Raw genomic sequence first — 25,948 nt, 5'->3', positions numbered from 1 at the left:
AATCTACTTAAAGGACACATGGCTAGGCCTATAATGGAAGGAGCACCCGTTGGATTTCAGGGTACAACGGAATAAATTCCAGGCCCCATTGCCCACTTATAGAGCCATTGAGCGTCTAAAACGATAAAGAACCCCCTCAAATGACCCCATTTTAAAAACTAGACCCCTTAATGAATTCATCTAGGGGTGTACTGCGTATTTTGACCCCACAGTTTTTGAATAAATCTAAGCAAAGCAGAAGGAAAAAATTACGTTTTTTTATTTTTTTGGCAATTTTGTCAATTTAAAAACTGTTTTTTTTGTACAGTTTACATAGGAATGAAGACCTTCACCCCAAAATGGATACCCCCTTTTGTCCCGTGTTCAAAAACATACCCATTGTGGCCCTAATCTACTTATAGGACACATGGTTAGGCCTGTAATGCAGGGAACACCCGTTGGATTTCAGGGCAGAACTGAATAAATCCCAGGCCCCATTGTTCATTTGTACGGAATAAAAATTGACTCCCTAAAAATCCCCCGCCCCTCCCCCAAACACTCCGCGCCCTTTTCGGCGTTCCCCAAATCTTAGATAAAAGTAATAATGTGAACTGTGTGGTATTTCCGAAGACAGGGGTAATTACGGAGGCTGGTTGGGATGGGTACATGGGGCAATAAAACCGTGCATCCCCCCTCCTCTCATGCTTTTTGGGGGTCATTTCTTGACCTCAGTGGTGGGTATAGGGTGTAAAAAGTGGCGCTCTGTGAGTCTCCGTAAGCTTGATGAGGTGCGGCGGTCTCGCACAGAAGACGCTCAACAAGCTGCTCCTGGAACTGCAGGAAGGCGAGCGTTCTCGGGGCTTCTTGTAAATTGCGTATTACAGGTAGCGGTCTGAATAACGCCGGGCTCACACGGCCGTAGGTGGAATCCGCTTGCGGAGGCCCACAGCGGATCCCAGCTGTGAGCCCGGCTGTGTCCCTGCGTACGGCCGCCTATTGTACTGCGCAAAACTGCCTACTCACACGGGCGGTCATTCGCAGTACTTTTTTAAATTTGTATTTCCCGCACAGTCGCTTAGCGATGACCCGGGTACCCGCAGCCCGTATACAATGTAGTTACGTATGGGCTGCGGGTATATCCATGACCATGGAGCACAATGGGCTCTATGTTGCGGATATCTGCAGTAAAATAGAACCTGCTGCGTTCTCTTTTCTGCGAGTGGATTATGCAATTCCGACCTGCTAATGTGAGCGGAATTGTGTAATCCAATGAGCTTCATCTGCGTATTACCGCGGATCAGACGCATGCGGAATCCGTAATTCCTATCCGGTCATGTGAGACCGGCCAAAGGTAGATCGCTACCTTTTTATCACGTGACCGGGGACCGCTCAACGAGGCCACCCATCAATGCTCCAGGCTCTCGGCGACCGTTGGTCGCTGGGAGCAAGGAGATTTTAAATTTCCAGTGCTCCCCAACTCCTGCGCATGTGTTCGCTGTTTTGCCGGCGGTCGCATGTGCAGAATCCGGGTAAGTTCACGGAGGAAGATCGCGTCGGGGTACAAATACAGACGCCTCCGGTAAAAAGTTTCATCTCCTCTCACCGATCGCATCGGTGAGGGGAGATGAAGCTTCACCTTTTTTTTACTTTTACGTGATCGCCATTATCCATTGGATAACGGCGAACACGTGACGAGGAACTGCTCACCGCGGCCCCCGTGAAATCTCCAGGCTCTCGGCTAAGTTTTGTAGCCAGGAGCAGGGAGATTTTAAATTATCCTGGCAATCCACGGCTTTTGCGCATGCGTCTGCCATTTTGGTGACGGGCGCGTATGCAGAAGCTGGGGTAAGGTCCGCGGATAAATCCGCAGGCCTTAGGTACGTCATTTCATCCTCCCTCACGGATATGATCCGTGGGGGGAGATGAAACGCAAGCTTTTTTAACTTTTTTTAAACTTTTTTTTTTTACTTTTACACTTTTTTTTTTCACTCTTTTTTTAACTTTACGTGATCACTGTCATCCATTGGATAACAGTGATCATGTCCCCGGTATAATCTCTCTGTTCCTGGCTACACATGGCAGCCAAGAGCAGGGGGATTTTAAATTTCCCGGGGCTCGAGCCTGTCTGTGCACGCGCCTGATGTCAATCATCGGGTGCGCATGCGCAGACGGGGATTCAGGTCCCGGGACATCGGGGAGGACTTAGGTGAGTATTTTCACCTCCCCTCATGGATCTGATCCATGAGGGTAGGTGAAACTGCTTTTTTTTTTTACTTTTTCGCGATCGCCGCTATCCAATGGCTAGCGGCGTTCGCGGGCCCGGGGACTGCTCACCGCGGTCCCCGGTAACACCTCCTGGTTCCCGGCTACCTTCAGGAGCCGGGAGCCAGGAGATTTCAAATTTTCCGGGGGCTCCCGGGCTTCTGCGCATCCGCCTGACGTCATCGCCTGGCGCGCATGCACAGAGGACCGCCGGTGGGTCCGGGAGGACCCGATCTCCGGGGGACACCGCCGACAAGCCAGGTAAGAATTTTCAGCTGCTCTGATGGATCCGATCCATCAGGGCAGCTGAATATCTAACTTTTTAGGCACTTTTCTTTACTTTTTTGCGATCGGCGCTATTCATTGGATATCGCCAATCGCAATACCGGGGGGGACTGCCCGCATCCTGGGATGACAGCTCCATGCTGTCGGCTACCTGCGGGCACCGACAGCATGAAGCCGTCACGTCCTCAGGCCAGTGGGCATTAATCCAAAGAGGATGCATAAAACTACGTCCTCTAGGATTAAAGCCCACTTACTGAGGACGTAGTTTCCCAATGGGGCAGTAGTTAAGGGGTTAAACAATTTGTAAAGACATTGAAGATAAATGGAAGGTGTTTTGGCTACATATATAGAACATTTCCTGCGATGAGCATGAAGAAGCTAAAAGCAGCTATATTCGATGGACCACAAATCTGGGAATTCATGAGAAACCAGCGTATCCAAGAATCAGTGTACAACTTTGAGGCGTGCGCGGTCGTTGTTTTGTATGCTTCTAAAGCATTTCCTTGGGAACTATAAGCTAACTATGGTGAACTTGTGGAGAATACACTCACTTCTGTTTTTGAACACATGGATGAAACAAGAGCATCAAATTGTAGGACCTGCAGTCATTTTGAATCAATTTCAAGATTGCCTTGGTGATGTAAGCTATGAACAAGGTGAGAAACTTTAATTGGAAATAAGAACCATGGAAGAACGGGACTGCAGACAATGGGATATACATATGATGGCGGACTACTGATGACCATGGAGGAATAGGACTGCAGACGATGGGATAGACATATGATGGCGGACTACTGGTGACTGTGGAGGAACAGGGCTGCAGACGATGGGATATACATATGATGGCGGACTACTGGTGACCATGGAGGAATAGGACTGCAGACGATGGGATAGACATATGATGGTGGACTACTGGTGACCGTGGAGGAACAGGGCTGCAGACGATGGGATACACATATGAGGGCAGACTACTGGTGACCGTGGAGGAACAGGACTGCAGAGGATGGGATAGACTTATGATGGCGGACTACTGGTGACCATGGAGGAATAGGACTGCAGACGATGGGATAGACATATGATGGCGGACTACTGGTGACCGTGGAGGAACAGGACTGCAGACGATGGGATATACATATGAGGGCAGACTACTGGTGACCATGGAGGAACAGGACTGCAGACGATGGGATATACATATGATGGTGGACTACTAGTGACCATGGAGGAATAGGACTGCAGACAATGGGATAGACATATGATGGCGGACTACTGGTGACCGTGGAGGAACAGGACTGCAGACAATGGGATAGACATATGATGGCGGACTACTGGTGACCGTGGAGGAACAGGGCTGCAGACAATGGGATATACATATGATGGCGGACTACTGGTGACCATGGAGGAACAGGACTGCGGACGATGGGATATACATATGATGGCGGACTACTGTTATATCATTCAGCACGAATGTCAAGGAACATTTCATTGCTGGAAATCGGAAAAATGTGGTTTCAGCAACATCTCAATAAAGAATCATGTCTTGGCTTCTTGGGATTTATCTTTGTACCTTCAGCTTTTGCTTGACAGTCATTGCGTATATAACACAATATGTATAAAGTTATATGGACATATGTCATATCTTGATAAGCAGACCTGATGGAGAAAAGCTAATGCTATTTTCAGAATCTAAAAACCTAAAATACCCCTAAACTTTTTAAAATCTCGGTCACCAAAAACTCTGTTCCCCTGTGTGATTGCAGGCTGGGTTATTCTTGCCTGTTTAGGATCGAACTTTGCTAAAAAACACCTCCAATGGGCACATGAGCATCAGAACTGGACCATGGAGAATAATGTGGCACTTTATATAGCTCAGGAGGAAGAGGAGGAGGAAGCAGGGATGGTCATTCAGTGGTTAGCACTGTTGCTTTGCAGTACTAGTGACCTAGCTTCAAATTAGACAACATCTGTATAGAGTTTGAATGTGCTATATAAATAAAGGAGTCTTATGAAACACATCAAGAACATACAAACTCCATGCAGATTCAAACCCAAGACCCCAGCACTGCAAGGCAACGGCACTAACCACTGAGCCACAGAAGAAGAAAAACCACCATGTATTGTTGAAGGTTCGGCCAAGATGAAATTTGGCGACCCGACAAACTTTTCAAAGAATCGCTCATTTCTAGGCATGATTGTGAGCAAAGCCGAAGCCGTTGGAAATCAAGGAGTCTGCATACTGTCCTCCCACAGGAAGCCTCTGTTGTTGGATGTATGGATGATATCCTTGTATGACACTGTCCTTGTTCCTCACGCAGCACAACACTCTCATTAAAATGTTCCTTCTACATTATCCCATGCATTCTGATTTGTCTTGTCAAACAATGGAGTCTATTTTTTGGTGATTGAACAAATGGTAAATTTAAGCAGGCATATTATTAACATGCCTAATTCAAGTTTGACAAATGCTTTTAGATACAAATAGCAATTACATTACGACAGTTATCAGTAAAAGAGCAATCAGTGGTCCATAACCTTTGCAAATTACTTGTCTTGGTGTTAGGAAGAGTATGGTGCGATACAGTAATAATTGACATTAAATGCTTCATTCTGCCTCCTGGCTTCCCATTTATGAGAAGCAATGTATTAATAATGGCGAAGATCAAGACAATGTTGTAATTGCTTCTGAAATCCTCAACCCTCAATTTTGTTTATAGCAAAAAAAATCCTGCTATTGAAGCTTAGAGAAAGTTTTTCTTTTTGACATTAACCCCTTAATCATCACCCATATGCCTTTTTGCAGCCATTAAATGGCTTTATGACAGCATATGCCTATTTTTCAGCGCTGCATTGGAAGCCTGGCATGGGTCCGAAGGAGGGCTTCATTGTCAGAGGACAGCCGGTCTCCAGCTGTAACAGCGGGAACTGGAGAAACTGCCAATCCCAGCTGTTTAACCCTTTACATGTAATCGTTTGCGGCATTTAATTGGCTGACAGGGTGAGGGGCTCCCTCTGTCACCCATCAGACCCCTGCAATATGATCGCAGGGTCACGATTGGGTTGCTACGGTTCCCAAAGGCTTGAAGATGACCTCTGGGTCTGTCACCTGGAGTGACCTATAAGGCTCAGCCTCTGGCTGAGCTTCATAGGCACTAAAATATAATACATTGTAATACTGAAGTATTGTAGTGTATTATATATTAACAATCAAAAGTTGAGAACTTTAAGTCTTCTAGTGGGGACTTAAAAAGTATTTAAAAAAATACAGAAAAATATAAAAATAAAGTCAAAACCCCACCTTTTCCCCGTAGTATACGATAAAAATGAAATAAAAACAAATTTGGCATCAGTGACCCACATGCAAAAGTTAGCAGATTATTTAACCCACACGGTACAGGCAGTGAAAAAAAATTATAGAAAACATGGTGAATATAGCTAATTTTGCATATCTTGTGTCGTAACAAAGGAATAGAAAGTGATCAGAAGGCTACATGGATCACCAAATGGTAACATTGAAAAGTACAAGTTGTCCCATAAAAGAAATAGCCCTCATATAGTATTGTTGGCAGAAAAAAATGTGGCTTTGATTGCGGCTTTAGAATTTTTTTTTTAAGTGTATAAAAGTTGCAAAAAAATATATATAAACTTGGAATCTACAAATTCATGGCAGTTCATGCAGACACAAGAAGTGCCAGAAACAACAAGTGTTGTTTGGTGCTGAGAACAAAAAGCTACCCTCCCCCCTATTCCACCTCCCCATGAAGAACGAGTCAAATTTTTTCGGAGACCTGCAGATGAGGAATTTTGAAGTGTGCCACTAAAAAAGAGAGTGCAGGTATTAGAACTGTGGCATTGCTGGGAGCTGCTAGAAAAAGTTGCAACAGTCTGCAGAGGAGCTGCTGCCAGAGAAAATAAGGCAACAGGAGCCTGAGCTCCTAGATGCGAGAAAGCCTATTTGCTGAAGACAAATAGCACTGTGTAGAGTAACCCAAGACTGCTGCCACCTTAGGGAGAGACCATGATAGGCCCCAATATGGAAGAATATCAAGACTGCGACAAGGAAACTGTGGTAAAGAAGTGTTTCTGACCCTGGACCAGCCTGGGCTGGTAGAATAAACGATTTTCACACAATATACTGTAAGTGAGGCTGGTCTCAGTAAAAATCACAAGGTGTGCACACGTAGGGATGCAAACAGTTAAACAGCAGGCCTGTTGTGTAGGACTTGGACTACTACTGCTCGTGGGTTTGAACTGAGATAGGGCCACAGAGACAAGAGCCTAAGCAATAGATACATTTCAGGTGAGATTCCAATACTGTGCCCCAAGTGGACTGTGTTGATAGTAGTAAAGCGTTAACCCCTTACAGTATGTACTGTGTGATTTCTATTTCACAGGACTGATCTCTTTACAGCATTATTGAAACTATTTTCCACATTAATGTTATTTCAGAGTGTGCCTAGAGTATAATTGCTCCTACGATTTTGTTAGTCATAGTTAGCTTCATGTGATTCAATGGTAAAAGTTAACTACTTGCTTGTAACGACATTAAATATTTTAATCTTTTTGCTCATAAATAAACGTTGCAGATTTTTATAACTCCTTCTGCTGCATCGTATCCTGACTCTGCATTGCAATGCCACTAGCCACGACACATGCTTGACTGAGGTTCCATTCATTTTTATGGGGTGGAGGGAGATAGGCTATCATATCAATTTCCCTCCATCCGACCGAAATGTCTTTTCATGTGGGACATTCAGGTTGTGCCGTTCTGTGGATTAATAGGGGTCCTAGATGGCAGACCCCCAACTATCAGACATTTATCCCCTATCCTATTTGCTTAGACTAGCATCTAAATAAACTTGATGCCCATCTACCAGCGACAAGTGTATCAATAAGTGTCAGCCTTTTAATCCATTAGTTTCCTCTCACTGTATCTCCGTGCACCACATGAAAAACCTACTGCTACCATGCGGCAGTTGCTGGTCCTTCCAGGGCGGCAGTGTTCGGGGTCCCATGGTCGGGGCGTGTCCTGCTGGCTTGTTGTTCAGGGGGCGCGGGTGCCTGGCTGGCTTGAGCGGCGTGGTGCTGGTAGCGCGCGGCGCCGGGTGCGCGCGCACCTGTGAGTGCAGCTACCGTGCACAAGCTCCCTTTTATTATGTTCTGTTGGGAGTTGGCTGTCTCCCTCTCTCCGCCCCTGGGACGGAGGCTTTTGTTTAAAGATCGAACAGACTCTTGCAATCACTGACAGTTATTGGTTTCCCTCAGTGTGCTAGCTAGTCTGCCTCTGTTGGTCTCCTGCTTCTGTCATCTTGTCTGCTATACTTTGCTATTTTCCGCCAGGTTTTACCATCTGCCTCAGTTCTGCTTAGTATTGTTCGTGTTGGTTATTTACCTCTGCCTTTTCTGTCGGTATTCTACCCTTTCCATCCTGGTACGCCAGCATCCCTTTTTCGGTCTTTAGTCAGAGTAGGGGCCGCCGCCCAGTTGCCTGCCTGGGGTTAGCCAGGAGTGGAGGCAAGCAGTCAGGGGTTGTGGGTGATATCTAGGGCACCCGGGCTGGCGTATCAAGGGTAGTATACCGTAACACCTACACCAGTTACAATCTGGAGTAGGTTCTAATTATAATCTATGGCAGTTCCTGGCATTGATTGTAATAAAAGTGATAGGCTTTGCTTCCTAAATCTGGGCTCTGCCTCTTACATGAAAAAGTGACGGCCTGCAGCGTAAAAGTCAGAAAACTCTCAGTTTTAACACCTGCCAAAATTGCGACTTTTTGTTGCCAAAATTCTGTCCCCCTCAGGGACAAATTAAATTAAAACTTTGATGTTATTTGGAAAATAATGCAAATAACCATACCCAGATTTGTTGGTGCCAATGAAGTTAGCGGAGATCTGTGAATACCAAAACGCGTTGATAGCTGTGATTGCAAGGCTGGATTACATTATTCATAGGGAAATTATAACTCTCATTTACAAGTGTTAAAACAATTAGACTCTTGAAGCTTGATTTTTTTTTTTACTTTGCTCTGTTTTGAAAAGCGGACATGTGACAGGAGAGACTTCACAGAAAACAGGGTGTCTGGTACATTTTAATTTGCAGATATATTCGAATTTATGTTAATTTTATTCTGATTTTTCTGAATGGAAAGGAACTTTTCTATGAATATAGTCAAGTAACAATATATTATCATGTAGGAAGATATGACATATAAACCGTGCAGCGTATACTTAAAGGGAATCTCTACATAGCAGCCAAATTAAAATACTCCCTTACTGGCCACGTTATTAAAGCCATCGACCCTTTCACTATTGGAAGTCTTTGTATGGAAATTAGACCCGTGACCCCCGGAGTGCAGCATAACCTCAAGTGACAAGTTTTCCGTGGATCAGTTTCAGTGTCAATCCATATTAAAATGGGGAAATCCAGAAATCTAAGTGATTTCCAACAAGCCCTGGTCATTGGTACTAGACAAGCCAGGATCGAGATTTACTGCTATCCTTGTAGTGTTTTTTGGTGCAATAGTGTGGAAAGTATATAGAGAATGGCTTGAAAACACCCAATAAACGGGGTTTTTGTGGACATAACCAGCTCATCGATGAAAGGGTCAAAGCAGGATGTCAAGAGTCGTTCTGACAAACAGTCAGTGCAGAGTGAAACAAGTTACAACCAAATACGATGCTGGTGCTCCAATTAGTGTGTCCAAGTGCCCAACTTACCGTTTTTTGACATGGCTGGACCATAATGGCAGCAACCAGTTCCAGCGCCATTGATGTCTAAGAGAAACAGAAAGATGAGACTCCAGTAGGATAAAAAAGGGCAAAAATTGCATCACTGAGCAGTGACATCTCCTGGTCAAATGAATCCAGACCTCTGATTCACAATGCTGATCGGAAGGCCAGAATTTGACAAAGTCCACATGAATTGAAAAACCCTTTCGGTCAGCTGGTCAGAACAAGTCAGGACCTCCATCTAATTTGCAGCAACAAGAAGCTTCCCGTCAACATGGGCCAATTTTCCTGCAGAACGATTTCAGCACCTATGGAATCTACGCCATGGTAAATTAGTGTGGTTCTGAAGGCTAAAGAAGGTCCAACGCACTACTAGATGCAGTCTCCAATAAAGTGGCCATTTAGTGTATTTTATAGTGTATCATAGATAATAACTCCCTAACAATCATCAGTACTAGAGATGAGCGAACGTACTTGGATAAGCACTACTCGTCCGAGTAATGTGCTTTATCCGAGTATCGCTGTGCTCATCTTGAAAGATTCGGGGAGCGCTGCTGCTGACAGGTGAGTTGCGGCGGGGAGCAGGGGAGAGCGGACGGGAGAGAAGGAGAGAAAGATCTCCCCTCCGTTCCTCCCGGCTCTCCCCTGCCGCTCCCCGCTCCGCGGCGCTCCCTGAATCTTTCAAGACGAGCACAGCGGTACTCGGATAAAGCACATTACTCGGACGAGTAGTGCTTATCCGAGTACGTTCGCTCATCTCTAATCAGTACCCTTAGGTGTAAGAACATTGAAATAGTCAGTGTGGTAAGTTGAGGCTTCATTGTGTAAATCATCTGATATCTGTAACCATATGTTGGTCCTTTTTCATTGCCATTGTCCATTTTTGAAAGAGAGCCTCATGTGGTGCAGTGTTAAGGCAGCTGAGATGCAGTTCTAAACTCTCACTCACGACCTGAAGGTTGCGGGTTCGATCCCCACATCATTCAGATAGCCGCCTCAAGGTTGACTCAGCCTTCCGAGGTCAGTAAAATGAGTAATAACTTAGTTTTTATCATATCATAATAAATAAAGAAATAGATTTTATTTGCACACCTGCAGAGTGCTGGAGTTGTTCCATATCTCATTACCAAAAAGTTACATTTTCTTTAACCTAATTTGGATTTTATGAAATATCTTGTATAAGACACTTCTTTTCATGTTATGGCTAAGATTCTATGTTGATATTAATGCTAAAAATGAACATTGTTATTTTTTTAAATATAATTTATTCCTTTCACTAATTTTTTTTTTATTCGACTTTTTCGTTGCTTTTTCTCCTCACTAAAATTCCCCGTTCTATTAAAAATATAAATATTGCTCATCCAGCCTAAAAATTAATTACTAAAAGAAAATCTGCTAAGATTTTGAAATTAATCCAAAATTTCAAATGCTAATTTTGCGGGGGGGTTTCCCAAGGTTAATGCGAGTGGTAAACTGGTAATACTTGGAATGTTGTTTGCCCTTCACACAGAATGCACCATTTGTTAATAAGATCTGAAGCTCATTAACCTCTGGCAATGATATCCATGGTAACAATCCCCCAAAGAATGTTTTACATTCGTAATTAACCCGTCTCTACTTAATGTTATGGTCTTACTGGAGAGAGAAATGGGATTCTGTAATCATTGTCTGCTGGGAGAAGTCTAGTATTTAGTATTTCTTTCTGTATTTTTGGATGAGTTGATGTATTATAGTTTGCAGTTTTAGGAAATGCCTTTTATTGGTGGTTACAGTAAGAGCTTTTTGCTAGGAGTACATATTGGAAAAATGAAACATTATTCGTTCCACCTGCCTTGAATTTTAATCTGAAACACCAATTACTGAACATGTTTTACAGTCTGCTACAAGATGGACATTAGATTAAATCCAGAACTTTAAGAAACTTTCATTCCATACACAATATGCTGGATATAAGAGAATGTTTTATTTCTTTATAACATCTCCAAGTTACTTTTTTTTTTTAAAGAGTGAGCTAATTTTTTTTTCTAAAAGAGATTATACAGTATATAAAAGTTTCTTGTAGTATGAAATAATTAAATTGTAACTCCACTAGAGATGAGCGAGCCTACTCGGTAAGGCAGTTACTCAAGCGAGCAACGCTCTTCTCGAGTAACTGCTTAGTGATCTGAGCAGGCTCGGGTGGGCTGCGGGGGGGTGAGGGGGAGCGGAGCGGGAAGAAGAGTGAGGTCTCTTACTCTCTTCCTCCTGCTCACCCCCGCAGCCCACCCGAGCCTGCTCGGATCACTAAGCAGTTACTCGAGAAGAGCGATGCTCGCTTGAGTAACTGTCTTACCGAGTAGGCTCGTTCATCTCCAAACTCCACCCAATATAAATGATTGCTATATTCACATCATCTTAGTTTATTTTTGATGATATTTTTCATTGTTTACAAATAGTATGACTGTGTTTACATGAAAAGAAATACATAATGGTTACCAGTAATCTAAGCAACAAGACTCAATGTCAAGCAGGAGCTGCAAAAGGTAGTGATGTTTTAGAGTTTATCAAAAGATCTTAATCTATGATTCAGCTGTAATTATATCTTTGAATTGGCTCTTTATTAGAGATCCCCACTTAGTAGCGTAATTCACAGTAATTCATCATGGCATAGATTCCACCAGGTGCTGAAATCATTCTGCAGGAATATTGGCCCATGCCACTTGGTTTTGTGATATATTCCTGAACACTTCCGTGCACACCAAGCAGCTAGGCTTACTTCAGCACACGGTCACCCACTGATCCAGTATGGCTGGAACTCTGGCATAAACTGCTCATGGCTCCCTTGCCTGTGAAAAAGGAAAAACAGCCTTCCCATCCCATGCATGTAAAGGTAATAAAAGGGGAGTGAGACTTTGGGCCCGTATTGGCCATGTGAGTATGAGCCTACAGCCCCCACTTTCCTTTGCCTGTTACAGTACAAGCAGAGTGTCATGTGATGTGTGGAAGATTTTCACCAAAAGGGAAACTAAAGTTAATTACCGGGATTGTCTGGTTTTTATATAAAGATGTTTAAGGGCCGGGCATGCGTTAAAAAAATAAGGCATCTATGCTCAGTCCCCTGGGTCACTGCTAACCTACTCCTGCTGCTCTGTCCTCGTCCTTTACCACCAAAAGTCAGGTGACTGCTACAGCCAATCAAAGGCTGCAGCAAACTCCTGGCATCATGGTACTGTTACGGCACTCTGCCCCCCGAGCGCCAGTTGGGGTGCCCTGATCTCCTGCACCCCACTGTCCCTGCCTACTTGCCTCGGCCCTGGCTAACCCCAGGCGGACAACTGGGCGGCAGTCCCTGCACTGGCTAGGGACCTGGCGACTACCTAGATGGAACTACTAACAGGGGACAGAGTGCCGACAGGAGAGGCAGGTGTAACAGACCAACAAAACCACTAGGTGAATCAAGGCTGGAGGTGAAGCTCACAGGCAAACGAAGGATACTGACAAGCAACTAGGACAGACTAGAATAGACCTGACTAGAGGCTAGCAGAACCAATAACTGGCAGTGAGTTCAGGTCACTGCCAGTCTTTTAACTAAAAGCCTCCGCCCCGGGGCGGAGAGTGGGAGGAGCCGACTCTCCCACTGTTGCATAAGGGAGGTGGATGAGAGCGGGCGGCACCCTACGGGCGGACACGCCCACGCCGCAGCACGCCGGCTGCTCCACGCTGCTGCATGCTGGCTGCTCCACGCCGCCGGGAGATCCCTGACAGCACAGCTCCGGGACGCCGAAGCCGAGCTCGAAGCGGCGCGCGCCGGCCGCGGGACCCAGCGCCGCCCTGCATGGTAACATTACCCCCCCTCTGACGGGGGACCTCCGGGCCCCCGGAAACTCGACCAGGCTTATCTGGAAAACGACGGTGGAACCGCCGTACCAACACGGGAGCATGAACATCACATGCGGCCACCCAGGAATGATCTTCTGGTGGAAAACCCTTCCAGGCCACCAAGTATTGTAGGATTCCTCTCCCCAGAAAACACCTCGGGAAGAGGGCACTTGGGTTCGGGGCTGGTTGAGGCGTCCGACCCCTGCGACACTCCCCGCTGCTCCTGGGCCACCATGCGGGCGGATAAATCCTGGATCACAGGCACCAGGGCCTGCAGCTGGTTCGCGAGGGAACTGATCGCCTCCATGACAAAAACGATTTTAAAGGGCCAGTTATTATGTTACGGCACTCTGCCCCCCGAGCGCCAGTTGGGGTGCCCTGATCTCCTGCACCCCACTGTCCCTGCCTACTTGCCTCGGCCCTGGCTAACCCCAGGCGGACAACTGGGCGGCAGTCCCTGCACTGGCTAGGGACCTGGCGACTACCTAGATGGAACTACTAACAGGGGACAGAGTGCCGACAGGAGAGGCAGGTGTAACAGACCAACAAAACCACTAGGTGAATCAAGGCTGGAGGTGAAGCTCACAGGCAAACGAAGGATACTGACAAGCAACTAGGACAGACTAGAATAGACCTGACTAGAGGCTAGCAGAACCAATAACTGGCAGTGAGTTCAGGTCACTGCCAGTCTTTTAACTAAAAGCCTCCGCCCCAGGGCGGAGAGTGGGAGGAGCCGACTCTCCCACTGTTGCATAAGGGAGGTGGATGAGAGCGGGCGGCACCCTACGGGCGGACACGCCCACGCCGCAGCACGCCGGCTGCTCCACGCTGCTGCATGCTGGCTGCTCCACGCCGCCGGGAGATCCCTGACAGCACAGCTCCGGGACGCCGAAGCCGAGCTCGAAGCGGCGCGCGCCGGCCGCGGGACCCAGCGCCGCCCTGCATGGTAACAGGTACCCAGGATGTGAACGCTGATGCCAGGAATTCAAAAGATGAGGTTACAGGCTGTGATTTGCAAAAGTGGTTACCTGACCTCTGGTGGTGGAGGACATGGACAGAACAGCCGGAATCGGTTAGCAGTGGCCCGGGAAGCCAAGGACAGGTGAGTATGCATTATTTTTTATTTTAATGCATGCCCAGCCCTTAAACATTATTATATTAAAACCACAGAACCCCTTTTAGTTTTTGGCAGCAATCAAGCATTTCCATTGCACAATTTAGCCTTCCTTCATTAATTAAAAACAGTTTTCTAGAGGTACATTTAGTTAGAGACTTTTTGTAAATCCGTATAAACAGTTTTAGTTATCACTTGGTGTGTTTTACTGGTGAATACTTTACATTTCCAATATACTTAGCTGCACTGTTGAAATAAAGGAGGTTACTGGGATTATTTAGTGAGTCCTGCACTAAGAAGGGGGTTGAACCTGATGAACTTGGAGGTCTCTTCCAACTATGCCATTCTCAGGTGGGGATCCTCTGCAGACCTGTCCAATCATAGAACATCCATATCCTCAAACCATCGTAAAACATTGTTGGATTTGTGATAAGGCACGTTGTCTTGTTGGAAGTATTACTAATAGAGATGAGCGAACGTACTCGTCCGAGCTTGATACTCGTTCGAGTATTAGCGTGTTCGAGATGCTCGTTACTCGTAACGAGTACCACGCGATGTTCGGGTTACTTCCACTTTCATCTCTGAGACGTTAGCGCGCTTTTCTGGCCAATAGAAAGACAGGGAAGGCATTACAACTTCCCCCTGCAACGTTCAAGCCCTATACCACCCCCCTGCAGTGAGTGGCTGGGGAGATCAGGTGTCACCCGAGTATAAAAATCGGCCCCTCCCGCGGCTCGCCACAGATTTGTTCTGACATAGAGGAGGGAAAGTGCTGTTGCTGCCGGAGCTGCTATAGGGAGAGTGTTAGGAGTATTTTTGGCTTCAAGAACCCCAACGGTCCTTCTTAGGGCCACATCTAACCGTGTGCAGTACTGTGGAGGCTGCTTTTTGCAGTGTTGCACTTTTTTTTTTTTTGGTATATCGGCCGTGCAGAGCATTGCGCCCTGCAGTAATACTCCAGGGCCAGAAGCGCTTGGGCAGGGACAGAAGACATATTGATTGAATATAGGCAGTGGGCCTTTGCAAAAATATTTGGAGAAAAAAATCTATTTGGGCTGCCTGTGACTGTCGTCAGTGTTCTGGGTCTCTGCTGGGTGTAGTAGTTCTCCAAATTCATACGCAGCCAGCTAAGTGTTAAAGCAGGCTTGCGCAAAATTATTTCCTGGCTCTGTCTGGGCTGTGAAATCACCGCTGTATTGCAGTTCACAGTGCAACACTCTGCAGTTCTTTGACATACTCCAGGGCCAGAAGCGCTTAGGCAGGGACAGAGACATATTGATTGAATATAGGCAGTGGGCCTTTGCAAAAAAAATTTGGGGAAAAAAATCTATTTGGGCTGCCTGTGACTGTCCTCAGTGTTCTGGGTCTCTGCTGGGTATAGTAGTTCTCCAAATTCATACGCAGCCAGATAAGTGTTACAGCAGGCTTGCGCAAAATTATTTCCTGGCGTTCCGTAAGCGAAGTCAGCCTCCAACCACAGGCCAATAAGCGGCACATTTAATTACAGCATTCTGTTTCTGCATTACTGGTAATACAGCATGCTGAGGGGTAGGGGTAGGCCTAGAGGACGTGGACGCGGCCGAGGACGCGGAGGCCCAAGTCAGGGTGTGGGCACAGGCCGAGCTCCTGATCCAGGTGTATCGCAGCCGACTGCTGCAGGATTAGGAGAGAGGCACGTTTCTGGCGTCCCCACATTCATCGCACAATTAATGGGTCCACGCGGTAGACCTCTATTAGAAAATGAGCAGTGTGAGCAGGTCCTGTCGTGGATGGCAGAAAGTGCATCCAGCAATCTATCGTCCACCCACAGTTCTGCGACGTCCACTGCTGCAACTCAGAATCCTCTGGCTGCTGCTCCTCCTTCCTCCCAGCCTCCTCACTCCATTAAGTAAGTCCGAGGGAGGAGCGCACAGAGGATTCTGAGGAAGAGCAGCAGGACAATGAGGTGACTGACCCCACCTGGTTTGCTACGCCTACTGAGGACAGGTCTTCAGAGGGGGAGGCAAGGGCAGCAGCAGGGCAGGTTGCAAGAGGCAGTGCGGTGGCCAGGGCCAGACCGAATAATCCACCAACTGTTTCCCAAAGCGCCCCCTCGCGCCATGCCACCCTGCAGAGGCCGAGGTGCTCAAAGGTCTGGCAGTTTTTCACTGAGAGTGCAGACGACCGACGAACAGTGGTGTGCAACCTTTGTCGCGCCAAGATCAGCTGGAGAGCCACCACCACCAGCCTCACCACCACCAGCATGCGCAGACATATGATGGCCAAGCACCCCACAAGGTGGGACGAAGGCCGTTCACCGCCTCCGGTTTGCACCACTGCCTCTCCCCCTGTGCCCCAACCTGCCACTGAAATCCAACCCCCCTCTGAGGACACAGGCACTACTGTCTCCTGGTCTGCACCCACACCCTCACCTCCGCTGTCCTCGGCCCCATCCACCAATGTCTGTCAGCGCACCGTCCAGCCGTCGCTAGCGCAAGTGTTTGAGCGCAAGCGCAAGTGCGCCGCCACGCACCCGCACGCTCAAGCGTTAAACATGCACATTGCCAAATTTATCAGCCTGGAGATGCTGCCGTATAGGGTTGTGGAAACTGAGTCTTTCAAAAATATGATGGCGGCGGCGGCCCCCCGCTACTCAGTTCCCAGTCGCCACTACTTTTCCCGATGTGCCGTCCCAGCCCTGCACGACCACGTCTCCCGCAACATTGTACGCGCCCTCACCAACGCGGTTACTGCCAAGGTCCACTTAACAACGGACACGTGGACAAGCACAGGCGGGCAGGGCCACTATATCTCCCTGACGGCACATTGGGTGAATTTAGTGGAGGCTGGGACAGAGTCAGAGCCTGGGACCGCTCACGTCCTACCCACCCCCAGAATTGCGGGCCCCAGCTCGGTGCTGGTATCTGTGGCGGTGTATGCTTCCTCCACTAAACCACCCTCCTCCTCCTCCTCCTGCAACGCAACCTCTGTCTCGCAATCAAGATGTGTCAGCAGCTGCACGTCGCCAGCAGTCGGTGTCACGCGGCGTGGCATCACAGCGGTGGGCAAGCGTCAGCAGGCCGTGCTGAAACTACTCAGCTTAGGAGATAAGAGGCACACGGCCCACGAACTGCAGCAGGGTCTGACAGAGCAGACCGACCGCTGGCTTGCACCGCTGAGCCTCAAACCGGGCATGGTCGTGTGTGACAATGGCCTTAACCTGGTGGCGGCTCTGCAGCTCGGCAGCCTCACGCACGTGCCATGCCTGGCCCACGTCTTTAATTTGGTGGTTCAGCGCTTTCTGAAAAGCTACCCACGCTTGACAGACCTGCTCGGAAAGGTGCGCCGCCTCTGCGTACATTTCCGCAAGTCCCACATGGACGCTGCCACCCTGCGCACCCTGCAACATCGGTTTAATCTGCCAGTGCACCGCCTGCAGTGCGACGTGCCCACACGGTGGAACTCTACGCTCCACATGTTGGCCAGGCTCTATGAGCAGCGTAGAGCTATAGTGGAATACCAACTCCAACATGGGTGGCGCAGTGGGAGTCAGCCTCCTCAATTCTTTTCAGAAGAGTGGGCCTGGTTGGCAGACATCTGCCAGGTCCTTGGAAACTTTAAGGAGTCTACCCAGGTGGTGAGCGGCGATGATGCAATCATTAGCATCACCATTCCTCTGCTATGCCTCTTGAGAAGTTCCCTGCAAAGCATAAAGGCAGACGCTTTGCGCTCGGAAACAGAGCCGGGGGAAGACAGTATGTCGCTGGATAGTCAGAGCACCCTCCTGTCTATATCTCAGCGCGGTGAGGAGCAGGAGGAGGAGGAGCATGAGGAGGAGGGGGAAGAGACAGCTTGGCCCACTGCTGAGGGTACACATGCTGCTTGCCTGTCATCCTTTCAGCGTGTATGGCCTGAGGAGGAGGAGGAGGAGGAGGAGGATCCTGAAAGTGATCTTCCTAGTGAGGACAGCCATGTGTTGCGTACAGGTACCCTGGCACACATGGCTGACTTCATGTTAGGATGCCTTTCTCGTGACCCTCGCGTTACACGCATTCTGGCCACTACGGATTACTGGGTGTACACACTGCTTGACCCACGGTATAAGGAGAACCTTTCCACTCTCATACCCGAAGAGGAAAGGGGTTCGAGAGTGATGCTATACCACAGGACCCTGGCGGACAAACTGATGGTAAAATTCCCATCCGACAGCGCTAGTGGCCGAAGGCGCAGTTCCGAGAGCCAGGTAGCAGGGGAGGCGCGGAGATCAGGCAGCATGTACAGCACAGGCAGGGGAACACTCTCTAAGGCCCTGGACAGCTTTATGGCTCCCCAGCAAGACTGTGTCACCGCTCCCCAGTCAAGGCTGAGTTGGCGGGAGCACTGTAAAAGGATGGTGAGGGAGTACGTAGCCGATCGCACGACCGTCCTCCGTGACGCCTCTGCCCCCTACAACTACTGGGTGTCGAAGCTGGACACAAGGCCTGAACTCGCGCTGTATGCCCTGGAGGTGCTTGCTTGTCCTGCGGCTAGCGTCTTATCAGAGAGGGTGTTTAGTGCGGCTGGGGGAATCATCACGGATAAGTGTACCCGCCTGTCAACCGACAGTGCCGACAGGCTTACACTCATCAAGATGAACAAAGCCTGGATTTCCCCAGACTTCTCTTCTCCACCAGCGGACAGCAGCGATACCTAAGCAATACGTAGGCTGCACCCGCGGATGGAAGCATGGTTCTCTATCCCCATCAAAAACGGGGACCTTTTTGCTTCATCAATCTGTGTATAATATTCCTCCTCCTCCTCCTGCTCCTCCTCCTGAAACCTCACATAATCACGCCGAACGGGCAATTTTTCTTAGGCCCACAAGGCTCAGTCATATAATTTTTCTAAACAATTTTTATACGTTTCAATGCTCATTAAAGCGTTGAAACTTTCACCTCAACCAATTTTTATTTTAACTGGGCTGCCTCCAGGCCTAGTTACCAATTAAGCCACATTAACCAAAGCGATTAATGGATTTCACCTGCCCTCTTGGTTGGGCATGGGCAATTTTTCTCAGGTACATTAGTACTATTGGTACACCAATTTTTGGGGGCCCTCGCCTACAGTGTAATCAAATGAATTTTTAGCCCACCTGCATTACAGCTGACGTTACATCAGCTGTGTTGGGCACTGCAATGGGATATATTTATGTACCGCCGGTGGCTTCCTGGCACCCACCATGCTGTCGGTCCACAGGGAGTTGTAACTGCATGTGTCCACTTCTAAAGAACCCCAGTCTGACTGGGGCATGCAGTGTGGGCCGAAGCCCACCTGCATTAAGCACGAAATTACCTCAGCTGTGATGGGCAATGCAATGGGATATATTTATGTACCGCCGGTGGCTTCCTGGCACCCACCCATGCTGTCGGTCCACAGGGACTTCACAATAGGGAGTTGTACCTGCCTGTGTCTATGAATTAAAAACCCCGGTCAGGTTGGGGCATGCAGTGTGGGCCGAAGCCCACCTGCATTTAATCTGACATTAGCTCTGCTGTCCAGGGCACTGCAATGGGATACATTTATGTACAGCCGGTGGGTTCCAGGGAGCCACCCATGCTGTGGGTGCACACGGAATTCCCATTGCGGAGTTGTACCTGCCTGTGACTATTTATAAAAAAACGCGGTCTGACTGGGGCATGCAGACACCTTGACAGAATGAATAGTGTGTGGCACATAGGTTCCCCATTGCTATGCCCACGTGTGCAGCTCCAGATGGAGGTGGCACAGGATTGGATTTCTCATTGCTTCTGTACAGCATTGTGGACTATCGCCCCGCCCCTTTTAAAGAGGGTCGCTGCCTAGCCATGCCAACCCTCTGCAGTGTGTGCCTGCTTTTCCTCTGGCAGACGCACTTATAAATAGACATGAGGGTGGCGTGGCATGAGGGCAACTGAAGGCTGGGCAGGGACAGTTTGGTGTGCGCTGTGGACACTGGGTTGTGGGGGGGGGGGGTTGGGCAGCATGTAACCAGGAGAAGTGGCAGCGGAGTGTCATGCAGGCAGTGATTGTGCTTTGTTGGAGGTAGTGTGGTGCTTAGCTAAGGTATGCATTGCTAATGAGGGCTTTTCAGAAGTTGTTGTTGGGAGGGGGGGGGGCCCACTCTTGTCGCTATTGTGGCTTAATAGTGGGACCTGGGAACTTGAGATGCAGCCCAACATGTAGCCCCTCGCCTGCCCTATCCGTTGCTGTGTCGTTCCCATCATTTCCTTGAATTGCCCAGATTTTCACAAGTGAAAACCTTAGCGAGCATCGGCGATATACAAAAATGCTCGGGTCGCCCATTGACTTCAATGGGGTTCGTTACTCGAAACGAACCCTCGAGCATCTCGAAAAGTTTGTCTCGAGTAACCAGCATCCGAGCATTTTGGCGCTCGCTCATCTCTAATTACTAACCATTCCTAGAGTATTACCACACTGTCAGCAGCACATTATTGTCTAAGATGTCTGGGTTACCTCTGTGTTCATTGTTCTTGCTGATAAAACCAACAGAGCAAGACCATGCCCCGTAAAACATCCACAGACCATAATGGAAGTTCTACCATACTTAACTGTTGGAACAACACACTCAGGCAAAAGGCGTTCATCAGACATCTTCCACACCCACATACCTCCATCTAATTTGAAGATGGAGTAGTGTGATTCATCACTCCACAGAATGTTCTTCCATTGTTGAACTATCCAATGACGATGCTCCTTGCATCACTGTAGAAGGGCCAACGCATCTTCTTTGAGAGAACCTGCCAGATATTTGCAGAATGAATGGAAGGAAATATCAGCTGAAGTGTATGAAACATTAGCAGAAAGTATGCCACAGAGAGTATCTGATGTCAATAGGGCCAAAGGAGCCACACTAAGCATCAACCCCTTACAGCTATAGGATGTACACTTACGTCGTAGAGGTTAGGGGTTTGTATTGAGGAGGATAGGGCGTCAATCCTGCTACATACAATGCAGGTGAAAGCTGTCACCCACTCACAACAGCTCCAATAAGCAGCGCCGATGATCAGAGCTGTTAGCCCTCTAAAAGCCACCGTCAATGCTGACAGTAATATTTAAATGTCCCGATTGATGTTTGGGAATCGTGCGCTGCCCTCCACAATAAGATCGTGGAATGTCATGCGGTTGCCATGGCAGCTGGGGGCCTTCTTAAAGATAGATTGCCTGTCAGATCACAGTTTAATGTAATGCCATGGCATAACATCATACTGCAGGAGCCATCAAGCCATCTCAAATTCTTGTTCCCTATGGAGACTAAAAAAAAAGTAAAAATAAGTTTAAAAAAGTTTTATTAACTATTAAAAAAAATAAAAGTTTAACCCCTGCCCCTTTTGCCCTTTTGCCATATTTATAATAAAATAATCAAAATAATAAAACCCCAAAGCATTCTATCAAAGTAACACATTACTTACCCCACACAATGAACATCATCAGACAAAGAATGAACAATGCCAGAATTGAGCTTTTTTGGTCATCCTGTCTCCAAGAAAAAAATGTAATAAAAAGCGATCAAAAAGTCTTGGTGCTCCAAAATAGTACCAATAGAAACTATAGGACATCCCCCTAAAAATAAGCCCCCGCACAACTGTGTTGACGGAAAAATAAAAAAGTTACGGCTGTCACAAGATGAAAAATGATTTTTAAAAATTAGATATCGTTAGAAAAAATAAAAGTAGTACAGCAAAAAAAAATAAACTATATAAGTTTGGTAACGTAGTAATTATACTGACCCATAGAATAAAGTTATCATGTCATTTTTGTTGCAGTGTGTACATCGTAGAAACAAAACCCTCCAATTTCCATTTCACTCCATTTGGATTTTTTTTTAACTTTTTCAGTACATTATATTGTACATTAAATATTACCATTGAAGAATACAACTTGTCCCACAAAAAACAAGCCCTCAGACATCTAATAGATAAATAAAAAGTTATGATTTTTTTAAAGGGGGCAGGAAAAAACAAAAATGGAAAAACGAAAAGGGCCGCGTCCTTGAGGGGTTGACATATGTAAATAAATACTCCATTTCATTCTTGCTCAGGTGTCCAATTAGTTTTGGCAGGATAATGAACATAGTACTACTTTTAGAGGCAGGTGCATGCCTTTTATTCTTTGTAGTCATTTAACCGCATTTAATGATGCCCATTTACCGGGGATAACGAACTGGAGGACTGGAAACAAGCCTTCATTACCTTGTCTAGGCCTGTCTCCATATGGATCAAGCAATGCTGAACCCTGAAGAGGGCTACTTGATCATTCAAGGTGCTGCTTAGTGATGTTGTAGTCTTTAAGGTCAGCAACACACAACCCATACCTCTGAACCGTTTGCATGCAGGTTACCAGTGGCACCTTCCACATGCTATTTTTTTCCCTTTCTCATTGCTACAGGGCTTTACGGTAGGTTGCTGGCTAGATGTGGGCATGTCTTACAAGCCTGTGCAGTGGAATATTTAGGTGAAATACAGTGTCGCAAAACTGACCCAACCTTTACACCCATGGTTCACAAGCTAGGGCGGTAACAGGGAGGTTCCTGGGTCATAGGTTTATAAATCAGATTTGTCCTTCTCTTAGGCTGGTTGCTAACCAAGGCAGATGAGCCCTGTCTGCCCATTGTCTGTATTAATACACTTAGTCTTGCTCCTAGGTTGCAGCCTAACTGGCATGGGTGGCCCTACTATCAAAATACTCTACTACTAGCATAGCTTTCAGATTTATCAGAGCATGCAAGCCTTGCCTCCATGGCAAAGGGCATTTATGGAGGGGACATAGTAGTACTACTGTACAAAAGTATAGGTCAGTGTTTACCAACTCCAGTCCTCATGGAGCCCCAACAGGTCATGTTTTCTGGACCTCCTCAGTATTGCACAGGTGATGTAATTATTGTCAGTGCCTCAGACATTGCCACAGGTGTTCTTACTATAGGAGTGTTACGGTATCCTACCCGATGATACGCCAGCCCAGGTTGCCCTAGAACTTACCCGCAACCACTGTCCCTGCCTACTTGCCTCCACTCCTGGCTAACCCCAGGCGGGCAACTGGGCGGCGGTCCCTACACTCGCTAGGGACCGAGGAGGGACGCTGGCGTACCAAGATGGAACAGGGTAGAATACCGACCGGAAGGGCAGATGAATAAACCAACAGAAAATATAAGCAGACCGAGGCAGATGGTTAACCTGGTAGATAAAGCAAACAAGCTGAACACAGGAGACTGTCAGAGGCAGGAACCAAACACACTGAGCAGAAACCAATAACTGGCAGTGAATGGACCTCACTACCAGCCTTACAAGCAAAAGCCTCTGCCCAGGGGTGGAGAGGGGGAGGCGACACCTCCCAGCAGAATCCCATAACAGGGACTTGTGCATAGAGCTGCACTCACAGACGCCAGCGCACGCCGTCGCCTGGACCCACGAGCGCACGCACCGTGCTGACCAACCACCCGCGGCCCCGGCAGCCGCCTCATGGTAGCAAGGAGATCCTGAAAACATGACCTGTTGGGGCTCCATGAGGACTGGAGTTGGGAAACACTGGTATAGGTGGTAATTATTTACTGTAAAGAGCAGTTAGACTATGGAACTCAGCCTCACGATGCTGTGATGGTCCACTCATTGAGTTTAAAAGGCTCTGGATGTTTTTTGTGAAGTCATGGTTACTAGATTACTGGAGAAGGGTAATTAATCCAGTGATGCATTTTGATTGCCAAATTTGATATCAGGAATTAAATTTTTAACCTTTCAAACAATGTCACTATACTTTAATTGCTTTTTGTTAAAACTTTTGGGTCCTGTCTCGATGGCTCCAGGTGTATAAAATAACTCTCTTTTTCCAGGATAGCTGTTCTTCCAGATGGAAGTTTACGGATTTTAAATGCCTCTAAATCAGATGAAGGAAAATACACATGCCGTGGGGAAAACGTGTTTGGTTCTGCAGAAATTACAACAGTTGTGTCTGTTACAGGTAATGGCTTATCTGATTCGATAAATGCATAATTAGAGCATTGCATCTTCCTTGTGAATTGTTTAACTACGTAGATTATTTTAATTAGAGAATAAAACTCTTTAGGGGTAGTTACTGGGGCACAATGCCTTTAATGTCTTAAAATTAGAAGAAGAAAAGATATTGCACTGTTTCAGCCCATTGAAGCCTATAAACGCTTTCAACCTTTGGTTTTTAAATAGGAGATACTACAAAATGTTACAAAAAAGTCTTCCAAGTCCACCAAGTGGTCAATGATCTCATCATGTGTATTCATGCATCCAGTCTTAAGGATGTCGAATTTCAACATGTCCAACATGTACTTATCATGTGTCTTATTTTTCTCTCCCCATGAATGTTTAGAGTGGAGAAAGAAGGACTAGCTGTTGGCCAATGGAACGTTTGACCGACAGCTTTCTCATACGTATGACCTGCTTTAGTTGTTACCAAAGCATGAGCACAACTCAGCAGTTTCACAAGATACAATGGATAAAACTTTGAAAAATTGGTTTTGTAAATTGTTTTTCGAGGTATCTACAGTAACTTTACTAGCTGGTCAATGTTGCATTGCTTTTCCACTTTGGACATTCCTATGGGTTAGAAATATCCCCTAAAAAGAACTTCATCACTGGTGGTCACACTGCTGAGACCCCCAAAGATAAGCTGTAATCTTCAAGAGTAGCTTGGTAGGAAGAGTTCAATTCCCTGGTTGCACCACCCTAAGGAAATGTAGCATCAATGGACTGTTTGTACAATGCAGTGATGTGCTTTGTCCTGATAAAAAGAGTCTTCCTAGCTGCCTTCCACTTTGGTAAATAGATCAAGATTATGAATAATCAGCTCCCATAATTAAAACAGAATGTGCTATATAGAGTATGTCTAAGCTGGACTATGCTATAATGATATAGTTCAGAAATTTATGTTAAGGGGCTTTAATGCCAACAACGTTGGCGTTCCTTCCTTCCTCTTCCTCTTCCTCCCGCTTCCCCTCCCGGTCATGTTTTCAGGATTTGCTAAGCATTGTACAGGTGATATAATCATTGTTGGTCCTCAGACATTGCCACAGGTGTTTTTACTATAGACTATCCTGAAAACATGACATGTTGGGGTGCCTTCAGGACTGGAGTTGGAAAACACTGGTCTATACACATTCTAGTAGAGGTTAGCACACTGTACATATAAAGCAATTAATATAAGAAGTTTCATGCTCTCTCTTTCTAGAACCTACAAAGATAGAACTAACACCAAAGAGAACTGAACTGACTGTTGGGGAGAGTGTTGTTCTTAGCTGCAAAGCCATCCATGATCCCCTCCTTGACATTAGCTTCTTCTGGACTCTAAATGAACAACCTGTTGAGTTTGACAAGGAAGATGGACATTTTGAGAGCATTAGAGCCGTAAGTAGCTTCCAATTCTTATTATTTCTGCAAAACCATTGTGATTTTAAATATTCTTGTATAAAAAAAGACCAAAGTATTCTAGAGGTGATAACTTTATTGGCTAACCCGAAAAAAAATATATGCAAGCTTTCAGAGCACAGCATTTAAACAATGATAAATCAGAGTCAAAGGACTAAGGGTTGTGTGTAATGCCCCTTTGACACGAGCTGATTCTCATTTGAATGAGCACATGAGTGACTGACATCACTGCTAATTCGTTTGAGCGAATTTTAGGTGACAATTGCTAATAATATCTAGGAAATGTTCTGGGTGTGAATTGGCCAGATTATGGGACATTGCCA

The 25,948-nt window shown here is 46.8% G+C and overlaps 1 protein-coding gene across 1 annotated transcript in view; it reads left to right on the top strand.

Annotated features, from left to right (window-relative positions):
- The window catches only part of CNTN5 (contactin 5), an 802,468-nt gene that overhangs the window by 542,491 nt on the left and 234,029 nt on the right, over positions 1–25,948 (top strand). Inside the window, exons 13-14 of the mRNA XM_066586592.1 lie at positions 24,062–24,189; positions 25,429–25,604. Of these exons, the coding sequence (XP_066442689.1) occupies positions 24,062–24,189; positions 25,429–25,604 (304 nt within the window). The remainder of the gene's footprint in view (positions 1–24,061; positions 24,190–25,428; positions 25,605–25,948) is intronic.

This window comes from Eleutherodactylus coqui, chromosome 1 (genome assembly GCF_035609145.1).
Source record: "Eleutherodactylus coqui strain aEleCoq1 chromosome 1, aEleCoq1.hap1, whole genome shotgun sequence".
NCBI classification, from domain to species: domain Eukaryota; kingdom Metazoa; phylum Chordata; class Amphibia; order Anura; family Eleutherodactylidae; genus Eleutherodactylus; species Eleutherodactylus coqui.
This window is presented reverse-complemented; position numbering and strand designations above follow the sequence as displayed.